Source organism: Lytechinus variegatus, chromosome 5 (assembly GCF_018143015.1).
Source record: "Lytechinus variegatus isolate NC3 chromosome 5, Lvar_3.0, whole genome shotgun sequence".
Classification (NCBI taxonomy): Eukaryota; Metazoa; Echinodermata; class Echinoidea; order Temnopleuroida; family Toxopneustidae; genus Lytechinus; species Lytechinus variegatus.
Genome location: NC_054744.1, coordinates 12962574 through 12977428, shown reverse-complemented (window position 1 = coordinate 12977428; position 14855 = coordinate 12962574). Strand labels below are relative to the sequence as shown.

At 35.9% G+C, this 14855-nt stretch overlaps 1 protein-coding gene across 1 annotated transcript; it reads left to right on the top strand.

Moving 5' to 3' along the window:
• Positions 1 to 2676: 2676 nt before the first annotated feature.
• Positions 2677 to 13280, top strand: LOC121415380. Its single transcript, XM_041608575.1, has 4 exons — positions 2677 to 2817; positions 4577 to 4826; positions 10899 to 11056; positions 12769 to 13280. Exons 2-4 carry the CDS (start codon positions 4655 to 4657, stop codon positions 12856 to 12858), a joined length of 420 nt encoding a protein of 139 aa, XP_041464509.1. The 5' UTR covers positions 2677 to 2817; positions 4577 to 4654; the 3' UTR covers positions 12859 to 13280.
• The last annotated feature ends 1575 nt before the right edge of the window (positions 13281 to 14855 follow it).

The window sequence follows — 14855 nt, the reverse complement described above, 5'->3', positions numbered from 1 at the left end:
TAAAAAGGATGTCTTTTTCACGATAGGGCACGTTACGTACGTAACGTGATAAGGGTGCCAAAAACACAAAAATAATGAAAAAAGGGTATCTATTTCGCTAGGAAAATTACGTGTTTAGGGTCGAATTTGCGGGGATGATAAAACAAAATTAAAATGTTTTATAAAGGATGTCATTTTTGCCCCAACACTTCGTGTTTAGAGTCCGATTTGCGCGAGGTGTAGAAGTGGGGTCGTACTAAACCAAATAAGGTAAAGCCGACGACCGAAGGAACCGTAACAATAAAACATTCCTGTACTTGTTTAGGGGTCCATTTCAGGGAATATTTGCCAAGAGTATTGTTTTTGTTTCCAATACTTGTTAAGGGTAGGGTTTCACACGCCAATACTTGTTAAGGGGTTCATTTTCAGAATATGGAAATTACGTGTTTAGGGTGCTTTTCGAGACCCCTTGGTCGCGCATGGTATCCACTCGTGAATGGAAGTGCCCCCCCCCCCCGGGAATACAACACCCAACGGGTCATGGAATCCGACTTCGTACCTATACCAAACTTTCAAACAGTTTGAAGGTTGGATTAGGTTGTCAAGGGATGGGGGTTGGAGCGTCGGAACGGTCTTGAAATCTCTGACATAATGAGCTACATAGGCGAACCCAGCCAAAATTTTTGGACTGAATAAAAATTAACATCAACATTATCCCCATGCAATTCATGAATAATTATCATATATACAGTACCTCATAAATAAATAATTTCGATTGCCCATTTTTACCCAAAAGCCCCCTCTCGAATGTCTTCTGTGCATGCCCCTTTCACCTGAGAAGGATCCGTTTTATTTCTTAGCAAGTGCCCCCTTTTACTCAAGAAAAGTGCTTTGTGCCCCTTTCATACCTGAGAAGGGCCCGTTTTATGCCATCAGAAAGTGCCCCTTGCCTTCTTATATAGGTGCCTGACCTTCATACCAGATAAGTGCCCCTCCCCACTTTCAACTTCGCTCAGCCGCCCCTGTAAAGAATTAATGCAAGCACGACAGTGAGCTGAAATTAACAAAAGGATATTTTAACGGAATGTTTGTAGGCATGAAAAGGATATCACTAGACATTTTTTTATATGAAGACTTAAAAACAAAGAAATTTAATAAATGATCGTATGATACAAATTTCACTAAACATTATTTCTATTTAGCGGCTTGGGATAGCTGCTATTGCATGGTAAATTTCTCCCCTCCCCGTACTATTTTCTTCACTTATCTTTATCCTTTTATATTTTTCTTGCTCCTTCTTTCCTTTCTGTGGCTTCCTCTACTTTTCTCTTTTTCCCCCTTTCCCCTTTTCTGGTGGAAGGGCAGTCTTTCTGCCCACCTTGCTGTTTAATTTTTTTTTAAAAAGTTCTTGCTAATCATTGATTTTTTTTTATAGTCACACAAACATTCATGTTTTTTTTTTTTGGGGGGGACGCAATGTGACACTTCAAAAATAATTGTACTTTTTTTTCTTCAATTATCAGAAACATATGTGTAAAGAGGGCAACTTCTTTTCTATTTTGTTTTTAAATCGTGCTACATGGATTTCACACACTGCTAAAGTTATACTTTTTGATGTTTAATCAAGAGTGGCGGGCATGCAGTCACATGGTCAAATAGAATTTGTACAAATTTTAGAATGTTTAAGGATACTTTGAAGTTTGAAAAGTATTTACAGATCCTGTGTAAGATATAGACTGTTACTATAAGTATATTCAGATGTCGAACAAATGCATTACCTGTTAATAAGGGAAGGTTTGATGCAAGCCTGACGAATGAACTGCATTGTACTCTATGTTCACATGCAGACATGGGAGATGAATTTCATTATATTTCTGTTTGTCCCTTTTGTCACAAAGAGAGACTTTTGTATTTACCGAGTAATCTAACAGCCAATAGACCAAATGCATTGCACATTGCCAAGCTATTTAATTCAGCTAATGATTGCCACTTAAATAAAACTTGCAAAATTTGTCAGAATAATTGTATTGCATTTTTCAAAACCAAAGAAAACAGACAATAGTTTTAAAGTAATCATAGATGAGAATGTGTGTACACTCGTAGTGGTAGAGTAGTCAAACGCCCTAAACATGCTAAAAAGGCGCCTTGACTTGTAAATAATGTTATCTTTTATTTTCACATGTACATAATATATTATTGTCCATATATTATCACTTATGTTTTTGTATGTTTGTATTCTCATACCCCGAGAGGGGGTCGATAGAGTCAATAAAATCTTACAAATCTTACATGTAGAACTATAGAAAAGAAGTTGCCCTACAGGATGTTGAATTAACATCCTCATGAAACGCGTCAATGATTTTGAAATATGCCCGTGAAACATGGACAGGCCCATCAAACTATTTTACTTTTTAGATTTTTATGTCATGTATGATTTTTTTAATACTCTATACTCACTTTTCATTTAGTTTGTATGGAGTTTTGTTGATTTATACCAGATCTCTCATTATCTCTCTCCTCCATAAAAAAGATCATTGTGAACAAAGATTGGTTCAGGGTACAATTTTTCTGAATAAGAGTAGCAATGGACATCTCTATTTTGATCGATGAACAACGTTGGCCGAAAGCAAACATGAGATCAATAATCTGATCTGTGACGACTTTTCTTACTTTGGATAGAGCGCCCCCTATAAACGCTGAAATTGCGGCTAGCTCTCGTACGCGTTACGTCAAAACTCAAGTCGAGTCTTCACTCATTTCTAAATACATGGAGTTATAAGGATTTTCATTCGTACCACTGTTCACACAAGTAGTATCTGTAAAAATTAGGCTACTCAGGTAAATTTCCGCCTCTTTCCATTATTTTCTCCTTTGAGTAAGATCGGAATTATTAATTGTGAGTGGCTTGCTGGTGAGTGGTGTGGTGGAGGTGGTGCGTGGTGAGAAATGCGCCCGTTGCACTGGCGTCGTTTTATTTATTGTTTGGCCTCGGAGGCGGACTATTGTCGCTCGCGCTCTGCCGGTGCCTCGGCTCAATGACAATGAATTGTACTCATCAAGACTTAAATTCCGATAAAACTTGCTGGTAATGTATGTACTCAGAAAGGGGAATAGATCATGCATGTCAAAACTGTCCTACATTACAAGTAATTATGCCATTTCCTTAGCTTTTGCCTTTGGAATGATTGCATGTGTTGACTCATTGAGTGCTTCGTGCATGCTACGTATCCTACTATAACATGCCACACTCGTGCTCGCACGCCTACTATTGATTGCTTTGTGCTTGCATTGTTTCCTACCCTTGCCTGCTTCGTGCATGACTGCGCACATTCGGAATTACAATCATTGTTACGCCGTTTTGCATTGTATTGCGCATCGCATGCATGCCGTAATTAGCACTATTGTGTGCAGTGCGAACTCTGCTTTTTGACAGATCAACTTACGCGGTTTACATTCGACTTTTTTTTAGTATTTCTACATTTTTAAAAGATATGGCTCCGCCTCTGAGAGGGAAGAGACCTAGGTTTTTTGATCCATACAAAACACTCCACTAAATGGAACTACTTGATACAACTCATATTTTAGCGGTAAAGATAATAACCAATCTATATAATGAGGACACCATTATAAGGGGTATGAAATTTCCTACAACTTTACTACACAATATTTCGTGGATAAACTAATCGTTAGAGAGTTATAAGCAATTGTAATCATGACTATTGAAAGGAGCGAATACGACTCGCGATCCCAAAATCAATGTGGCACAGGGGAGTTTTGTGGCTGGCACAGGGGATTAGCATCGGATTAGCACTGTAGCATTGGGTTAGTAGTGTGCATGGCATGTTAAGAGTTAAAATCTAAATGATGAAAGTAGGGCCTACACTCAACTTCAGTATGAGGCAAAAATAAAGAACTGCATCATGCTACTGCAGCTCAGGCGATGGTTCGTGTAGGATCCACTATCTGACTATACTTAACTACCGCTACCCTCTGCACATTACCCGAACCATCGGCGATAACTACTCGCTCTCAAAAACCAGTGACAAACTGTCATTTTTTGGTAAAAAGGGCAGGCAACACATGACGTAAAAAAAAAGACATTAGGCCTAAGCATACTCTTCAGTGACTAACCTTACTATTGCTTGGACACAGACTCACTCATTGCCCTTTCTTGTAAACGTAACATCGGTGATTTGAAGCTGGTTTCCAGTACCCCACACGTATCAATTCACCGCCAAATACAAAATAGCGAATGGGTCATGGGCAATTCGCGTTTGCTATTTTGGATTCGGCAGTGAATTCATATGTGTGGGGTACTGCGAGCAGGTTTCATTTCACATAAACTATGAGGCATTAGCATAATTGGGCAAACGCGGGAACACCCTCAAAGTTGAAGAAATCAAAGGGAGCCTCAAACCCCTTTATTCAATGCTGAACTTATATTTTTTGTAATTAAAGATCAATAAATGAGAAAATCTCATAATATTTATTTACAAATTTCATTGTATTATATTCCCAGACCCGATTGTTATTATTCATCATGTTATTTTAGTGATCAAGTTTCCCTTTCGAATTTTCACTTTTATGTACTTTTCAGAATTTAGCTGACTGCACCACAGTTTAGATCTATACCTTCAGAAATTCCTCTGTGGCAGATGAATTTGTACTGGAACTTATGACAATGGCATTTTCAAAGGACAAAATCAACAGGAATACCAAAGTCATGAGGAGCTTCCGACTTCATCGAATTACTGCAATATGCATTATAGTGACTTTGCTGTTAGTGGATCATATTAGCTGGGCGACAGAGACAGTTATTGTTCGGGAGAGGAGTTTTAGTGTTGCAGGTAGGTTTGTGTTATCAACATTTAGTTATGTTTATGATGCATATGACTTTTCGTTGTTTCAGATGTACAGGTATCTGTTTCAACTTGACAGAAAAATGTGCTATACATGCAAGTTCCTGTTGTGTTTTTTTTTTTTTCAAGTATGATTTGTATCAATGCAGTAGGTGTCATGTGAAATACTTCAAAAGGATGCTTAAAGGTATGAATTTATTTAGTTCTGCATATTACATTATTTTGAGAAAATTAAGATTTTACTTAGGTAAATAAGAATAAATACACTCCCAAAAGTAAGATTTTTGCAGTTGGTACACTTTATGGCTTTATAATTTTCTCTCTCCTTCATTCTTGTGCAGTACTATAGACGTCAAATTATTATTATCTGATACATAAAAGATTGAACAAATGTAAAGTTATAACACAAACAACATTATGAAGAGATATTGATTTGGATTTATAGAGAATGGATTTTCTCTTTTTTTCTCTCTAAGATTGGGCCTAATGTTTAGGAAAAAAAATAAGGAAAGTTAAAGCCAATGCACATAGCCTAAATGGAGAATGGACAATGTTTTAAAAAGAAATTGTTTAACATTTGCGGGCAATAATTGTTCACTTGTGAATCTGGACATGGCTTTGTTGTTTTAGATATACATGTAAATATTTTCAGCCCGGACCATCCCTTTATTAAAGGGATGGTCCGGGCTGAAAATATTTATATCTTAATACATAGAGTAGAATTCACTGAACAAAATGCTGAGAAATTCATCAAAATTGGATAACAAATAATAAAGTTATTGAAATTTTAGCAATATTTTGTGAGAACAGTAGTCATGAATATTCAATAGATGGGCTGATGATGTCACATCTCCACTTTTTATTTTCTTATGATATTACATAATATATTTTTTTCATTATTTCATACTTGTGTGAATATGTCCCCCTTATAATGAAATAAGTTGCAGCAATAAATGCAATTCACTAAATTAGTTGTCAATCCAATTTTTCTAGTTCTTTGAGGAAAAAATTTGAATAAACCTAATTTCATATGATAAAATACAAAAGAACAAGTGGAGATGCGACATCAGCCCACGTAATGAATATTCATGACGAATGTTTTCACAAAATATTGCTAAACTTTGAAATTCAATAACTTTGTTATAATTTTTGTTATCTGATTTTGATGAAATTTTTGCATTTTGCTTAGTGAATTCAACTCTATTTATTAAGCTACATGTATACATACTTTCAGCCCGGACCATCCCCTTAAGTCTTTAACTTTACCCCTAAGCTCACCTAATATAAGATTCAATAGGCAAATACAGGGTGACAACTCAATGATCCTAATAGCCCAACTGCACCAACTTACATCTTCCTGGATAAGCTCTTTTATTCTTTTGAATGCCTCAATGATCTCCATGAATAGCGTTCTTTACAAGACAAAGCAAAGTTCAGAAGCGAGTGTAAATGTACATTGTACTCTATCCAAGATACATTACATGTAATGTGACAAATACAATTGTACATTGTACTACAAGTATAAAGGAGCTTTATTTAATGTCACAATCACATATTGGCGAAATGTATTTAGACTGCCATTTCTATGTTTGTGAATTAATTTTTGTGGGAGATCCTCCATTCCACTGTTGTGAAGTTTTTAGAGTACCCATATGTACATGACCAACTCCTAAAAAGATCAATGGATACATTTCAGGTAAATCAGAAATCTTGCATGAAGCTTCAGTACAATAAAAATGAAGCTGACTGTTTGGTTTTAATGTTTACATAGTAGGCCTAAATTGATATCTACACTGTATGTGTCTTTGAATTGTGATGAATCCCTTTGTATTCTAGGTCAGTGACCAAAGTACACTCATATTGATATGGGAGGCTGTTGAAAAAACTGTGTTTATTCATGATCAATGTGTAGAGTAGACACATCATACATGGATCATGCTTTACTTTCAAAATGTAAATAAAGTATGTATTCATGGCATGATTTTGTTCAAGGGTATCCAGTTTCCCTCTTTGCTTGTACATGTAGCTTTCTGTAGGTTCTTTTCTTGTGGATGCCAACTTCACATGTCATTGAGTAGGCTATTAATGCATGAATGTCACTGTCATTACACATTCAACAACCATAATAAAACATTCATAAATTTGAAAACCTCACCAAAAGGTTTTATAGATTTGCCTCTATTTTTTCTCTTAGTAGTATGCATCCCCTTTTCCACTGTCCCAGTGAAGAAAAAAAAATAAATTTACCTGCAAATAATTAGATTTTCCCTTGCAAATAAGCACATTTCTGTTTCATTCAGTGAACATGCATATTATCCATATTTATCTACATGAAATCCTTCAAACATCTTGAGTTATGATGGTGTCAAGGTGCGTTCTGATTTATACTCTTTACTGACAGACAGCAGATGTTAGGTTTACTGACAACTCCATGAAGCTCCATGGATTATGGTTTTGACCCCCTTCAAGAATCATGATTTGTGAGCTCCACAATGTGCACTCTACATGTAGCACAGCTGTGATTTATGGGGTTTTCATTGAAACCAGGCACATCTCGAAAAAGAAAATTTTGAAGAAAACTTGGCTCCTGAAGTTGTCTTTATATGTACATGTATGTACAGCTCATACAGATATATGCCTATATGCCTATTTTAAAGACCAAACTCATGTTACACACTCAAATTGAACTACCTCCCTGTATATATACATGTAACTTGTATTACTAATTTTATACATGTATTATCATAGTCAAGTCTGATATGATGCAGTTGAAGAGGCTGAAACATTGTGGAATAGGCCTATTGAAACTTACAAAACTTACAAAGCTGTAAAACTTGCTTAAAAAGAGGAAACATAAATATCTCGAATGCAGGAATATGTTTTTCTTTATGTACATGTACATGCATAGTTTGGATTGATATCAATTTTTAATACAAATCACAAATATTTTCATGATACATTTGATAAATTGTAGGATTTATTTATTTGTATACTACATGTATCTCGGCCTTGATTTTCCAGATTTAAATTTCAACCATTTTTTGTCAAGACAATATGTATATGTAGACCTACAGTAAAAGTATGGTAGATTACACACTACAATGACTTGGTTTGTTGGATGACGTATACGTGTACATACTGTATTTGCTGGTATATTGCATTTTCAGAGTGTAATTTGCACATCATACTTGTATAGTACACGTAGTACTTACTAGTAGGAGAAGGTGAAAATAGAGATGACTGATGTAGGGTTTTCCAACTTTTCCTGACAAATAACTACTAACGTCCAGATCTACATGTAGACAAGCACTGAAAATGTAGAGGCCTACATCATGCATGTTAAATCATGGTGGATGTTAATTTTTCTATTTGTTACATGTAGCCATCAGTTCTGTAAATGTTACATGTAGTTGTGATAGAAGTCAAAGTGCTATCAATGTAAAGTATGTGTCAGTTTTTTTATGTTCTTTTTCTTCTCTCAAATGATCAATAGGCCTAGAGTCTTTTGGATTCTTACTACATGTACATGTACATGTATCTCTGATTTTTTGTATTTTGCTGGTCTTTTCCCACCATGGCTTCATAGAAAAATATTTAAAATCAACCATTACCCAATTTTGATTATTTTTACTGATAAAGTACATGTACATTATGTGGAAGAGGTTCATCGTGGTGAAGGATTGAGTAGAAGAAATAACCAGTTGTCTCACGATGTAGCAAACGTAGTAGGAAAGCGACGTTTCGTCTGCAAGCTGCTAGACTTCGTCAGGCAATGAGCAAAGACGCTACATGTACATACATGTAGCTTTATAAAGTGGCTCCAGGGGCCCGTGGCAGAAAGAGCGATCAAAGTCATCAAACGCAACTCAAAAAATCTTACGCAACTTGATTTTCAGCTATAAATGAAGCACCCGTATTTGGGACTTGCGCTTGATATTTTGACTTGCGTTTAAACGCATCTCTTTCTGCAACAGGCTCCAGATGTCCATTCCCCACTAACAGTGAGTGATTCCATGAAGATTCAGTTGCAATTAAAACAACTCAATAGGGAGACCTGACCTGATATTCTAAAGTGTTTGTCTTTCAAGGACAATTCAAGGATTTCTGTTTTTGTTTAGGAGATCAGCATGTCATCTTTTGCTTTTGTCTTCATCCTTGCTGTTTTATTTCGTCTGGAATTAGCCTAATTCGAGAATTAGTACACTCACACCAGTTCATATTTACCTGTCTACATGTATATTGGTACAATTTACGTAAAGGCCTACATGTGCATGGATATTGCTATACTGCCTGTACATCATATTTTTTCCTTGTCCAAAACTTGATGATGATGATGATGCACAGCATTTGTTATAGCACCATATATCTGTCAAAGACATTCAAAGGCGCATTGGAGGAGCCAGCCAATCTGGGTCGCCAAGAAGGGCGCTTCCATGTACATGTAGCAAATGGGTACCCGTAGGATGTGAAAGTCAAATCATTTGATCAGTACTGGCGACTGACTGGAATATACTCCCCAGGGAGTGGAGGATGTGTATATATTGTGTGCGTGACTGACTGATTGAATCCAGTGGCCGGGCCTATCTGTAAAGGGGTATATCTGTAAAACACTAATAGACATGCCAATCGAAAGTATTAAAGCACTATATATGTAAAAGCCGATTGTCATGAAATTACACATTAAAGAATGTTAAAATCAACAATGTAGACATTTTTTTCTTTCTTAAACAGAATTGGCTCTCAGAATTGACCTCAGGTTTGTGCACATGCACATAAAAACATTTGTTGGCTTATTTTTCAACCAGTAGGGAGGTACATGTAGGCCTGGCTACTGGTACATGTACATCGTACAATGTACAATGTAGTCTCAGATTTTAGTATTGAGCTACAGTTCATCATGTATAAACTTGGTGATACTTTTTGTCAAAGAAGGGTTTCTTTGCCAAGAGGGACTTCACTTGATGAGATATTAGATGAGGAGAAGTTGATGTACCTCTGTATTGATGCAGGTCTTTAGAATCAACATGCAGACATGTTTGCCAACATCAGCATATAACTTTGAGAAGCCATTTTGAAAGGAAATTGATGATGTTTGTGTTGCTTTGGTCTCTTGAAAGAAAGACCCACAAAGACACAAGAACCAGGGCCTGAATGGCTGAATTCAAAGGAAGTCTCCTTTCAATAGGGTCCAGGGTTGGGACTAATTGAATAAGGGTTGTGGCCTTTTTTGTCCTCAAGATTACTTCCACAATAGATCTGCCAAGGGAGATGCTATTATGCTGGACACATGTAGGGTAAATTTTACAGTCCTCTATTGTTAGGGGTAAACTTCTGCTCAGCCAATGCCAGTAGAGGGGTCTTTGGTTGTCCTTCATATACAGATTGCTCGGGTTTGCATAAGTAATGACTTGTAAATGGTGTTTGGGTGAGAGGGATCACGGTAATTGGTAACGAAAAAAGCTTACATGTACACATATACCTATACAATACAGCAACACTGAGCACTGTATTAAAGGACATGGTAGCAAGACTGGGAACACCAGTTACAAAGATGTAAAATTAAAAAAAATATAGAGGTGCACCCCATAGAATACCTTCATTGCACACCCCGTAAAATGGGCAATGCCCTTCATTTTAACTTTTTTACAGACACTTTTTTTTTCGCTTGTCAATTTTTTTCTGAAAAAGTCACACCCTGTGGAACGCTGACCCAACATGTTCGTAGATCTGCACCTTGCAAAAAACAATATCATACAGTGTATCATAATTGGAAAATTGTATTCCAAGAATAAATATAATACAGGGAAAATGTTATTTTCTTGATGTACATTTAGGCCTACATAATGTACTTGTGATATATCCTACAACATTTGCTGTACAATATGCCACAGTATTCAATCGTAGGTAATTATGAGTCACAGAGTAGTTTTCATATAATTCTTTCAAATAGCTTGTTGTAATTTGGGTGGAATTGACCTTTAAAAACATAATTTTCAATCCTGTCTACGTTCCCATTTCTCTTGACTAATGTGCACTAATATCTTTGTTTATTTAATACAGATGTGCCAAATAGTGAATTCTATCCTGGTTCAGGGGCAGCAGTCACACCATCCTTCTATAGATTACTAGAGTTTCATGATAACCGAGGAAACAAAAGTAACATGTTTGTTGGGGGTAAAAATGTTCTTTTGGAGCTCCGCCTAGACTCTCTTTCGCTGGTAAGTTGCTCTCTTTAAAAAAAAATGTGTTACTCTTTTAATATAGTGTTTAATTATTCAGCTCCATTGTATGTATTTATAATGTTAACACAATATTCCGCATACCAGTAGCGGTTACTTTGTGATTGTGCATAGTAATAGCAGCGCCCGCTGGGAGAACTGTTTTCGGAACTGAAGTGGCTACCCTGGGTAAATAAATACTGTTATTATTTTAACTTTTGGGCCCTGTTACATAAAAAATTTAGAATTCAAAATTAAAATTAGAATATTTTTTAGTGAACCATGTACAAAAGTAACAATTTGATTTTACTTTGAATTGCACATTATTTTATAGCGAACCATGTGCAAAAGTAACAGTTTGATTTTACTTTGTAGGTAAACTCTTTTTTTCACTGCATTTCCCAGGTATAAATGCATATTTGGCTGCCAAAAAAAAAAAAAATGAACATCAACGAAAATCACTTCTGATCATGTTTTATAAAAGAAGGCAAAATAAACTTCCCATCCTTGGATTTAAAGTTCAGAAGGCAAATAATGGAGGATTGAGCTCCTTCACATACAGAACGTGTATGCCCTTTTGATAGATATATAATGAAAAACATTTTGCTCAAAGATAAGCTGAAGTTTATATCCTTTTCAATAACTTCATGATTGTCTGTCTGCAGCTGCAATAATCAGTGACCTTTTAGAAAACCTATTTTGCCCTGCCGGCATGGAATATGTCAGAGGTGCGATCCCTCAAATGCTTGCAGACCGGAATAGTATGTTTTCTGTGGCAGACACTTTATTGCATTGCGCAGTATTGATTAATGTCTCAAGGGGGTGTTTTGTTGTGATGGGTAGACCAAGCAGGTGATGTTTTATTTTGGTCTGATTTTCTTATGTCCTAATACCCCCCCCCATCTCTCTTCAATAAATTGGCAGTCCAAATAAAGTGGTTTCAGACCGCCTCAAAGTTCGTCAGTTCCAGGTATTCTCTGATCGGGAAATTTACCCCGATCAGAAAATACCAGGTATTTTGGTAATGTGAAAGCAAACTACGCGTAATTTCCCCGAAAGAAAATACCTACTAAATAGTACATGTAGTTACTTGGCGAAATTACGAGAACTTTCACGGGGATTTTTCCAAGGTCGCAGGTATTTTGGCAATGTGAAAGCAATTTTACGGGAACTTTTAGCCAAGCGTGTCGTTGGGCTCGGGCGCTGTGGGTGGCTGCTGGGCTAGTGATTTTGAATCTCGCGCCTTGCCTGCTTATCAGACCATACTGCACATGCTCGTAACTTCAGGAACTTATCCCGAAGGATATGTTTCGGGGCGGTGTGAATGCAGGAATAATTAATGGGTATTTTTTAGCCTAAAAAAGTTCTCGTAATTTAACTGGGATTCTTGTGATTGAGGCGATTTGAAACCACCTATATAAATGTCAATTGTTGCACTTGTTGGTTCATTAATCGTGTTTTGATAAACCATTTTTATTTTAATTGGAAATTGAATTGAATCTCACAATGAAATTCGATGGCCATAGAAGATTTTTTTTTGTTCTATTGAGTGTATGAAAATGTTTAAATGTATTTGCACCTTTTAGGTACCATCCCTTCCCCCCCCCACAACAGTACTACCATTTTTTGTTTTGTAATTTGTGATTTGTTGCGATATATTGACATCCATAGGTTTGCAATGTACATACTTGTACTTTATTTCTCATTTACAGATCAGAGAAATTGTGGTTCCAAAGTATGCTGTGGGTTTTTCATGTGATGACTTACAGGATAGTGAGGTAAGATGTGTTGCGCTTTGTTGACGTTTGATGTTTAATGAACCAATGATTCCAGTATGAAAGCAGAAATTAATATCATGTTTTATTCATTCTATAGGCCTAGTGGTTTGTAAATCATCTTTTTAATGGCATCCCTGCTTGTCAAATCAGAAAAATATTATGATTTTTGCTTATGAATAAAAGTACATGTGTAGGCTATACACTACCTTTTCCATTTATTGACATTCTGGTAATATGTGTGCGTGTGTTTGCTGTTTGCTTTCACTTTCCTACATTACATAAACTATAAACAGTGCTTGATTTTATCTTTGTAAAACAATATGCTTTAAAGTAAACATGCAGGTAGAGACATGGTACTGCTGTCATGTACATGGACCACACAATGTGTCATTAAAATTGATTATCAATGTGGATGAGAAAGAGAGGTGGGGGGGGGGGGGTCAAAAAGGCACTTAAGTAAATTAATATCGTGTCTATCAACCTTCAGTCCAATAACTTATTATTTTGATCTAGAAACATTAATTTTTATTTGAGGTTTTTTGTGATAGTTACAAGGAGAAAAATATATCAGGTTTCATTTACTGAAGTGAGGTACATGTATGTACAGTACAACACTGAAAATATATTTGATGCAGTATTCATGACGACATTCCACAAGACTTTTAGTACATCACATGATTTTTGAACACTTTTACATAAATAATAGGAAAAAAACCCAGTAAGTCCCTCTGTCATTTTGAGTCTGATAACTTTATTCTCAATATTAACACATCAAAGAGTTTCATTTTGTTGACGATCTACATTTACATTGATGGATACAGATAATGTATACATGACACATGTTGTATATATATATATTTTTTTTTTGGGGGGGGGTGAAAAAAACTCCACTCAAGCAAACTTAATGTAAAACTGAATATAGGCCTATATTTACGTAGCCTACCTGCGAACTATAATTGAGTTATTTGAGTGTGATAAAAAGAGGATTTGGGTTTTGTGGGGTGTCATATTCTGAGAATCACTTCTTTATATTGACATACTGTATGAGTAAGGACAGAAATATATTAATCCATACTGGTTTCTCACTAATTACTTGGTTGGTTACCCTTCTTTCTCATACATGTACATAAACTTCGAAATATATTTTCAACACAATTGCATGTAGGTTCCTCTCAACTCTCAATATAACGTGTGTTTGTATGGAATGGAACTTCAATAGCTTTTGGACTGATGGTTGTTTTGTGGAAAAGGACCCACTTCACGTTCATTCTCCTGTGCTACTCCAATGGCAATCAAATCTCATCAATGTGGAGTATATGTAGGAAATGCCTTCTTTTGTGTGTTTAACAGAGCATCCTTTTAAAACCCAGGTCATAATTCCGCATGATGATAATTATTGTGGGTGCTTGTGAGCACTTTGGTTCACCACAATATCTGAGCATGCAGGATACAGTACATGTTCCAAAAAAAAAAAGAAAGACCAGTGAATGAAATGAAAATAAAGCATTTCCTCAACTATAATATACATGTACGCCTACTAATAATAATGGTATTTTATTCAAAGACTGTTCGCAGCAAGAGCTGAATTGTACAGAACTTTTACATAAAAAACAGCATTAAACATAACAGTATCAAAATAGAGTTATAAAAATACACAAAGCATAAAAAATCTATCATTAATACTTTGGGGGTTAGGGGGTTAATATGAATCATCTACAGCTCTAAAGGCAGTATGTAAAAAGTTAACATACAGTACATGTACAAGTACCAGCACATTGAAAAGGACGCTTATTATGAGATAAAGGAAGGATTAATGCGACAAGATCTTCTTTATTGAGTATGAGGCCCTTTCCTCCATCATGAAAGTACCCATGTAGTCAATTGATAGTCAACTCAAAGGCTGCTTTATTAAGAATCAATATTTGATTATAAAAGTAGTTAATTTTTAAAACTGAACGAAAGTGTGAAATCTAAATTTATTTAGAATTCTCTCATATTATGCTTGTACGTTTGTACTTGAA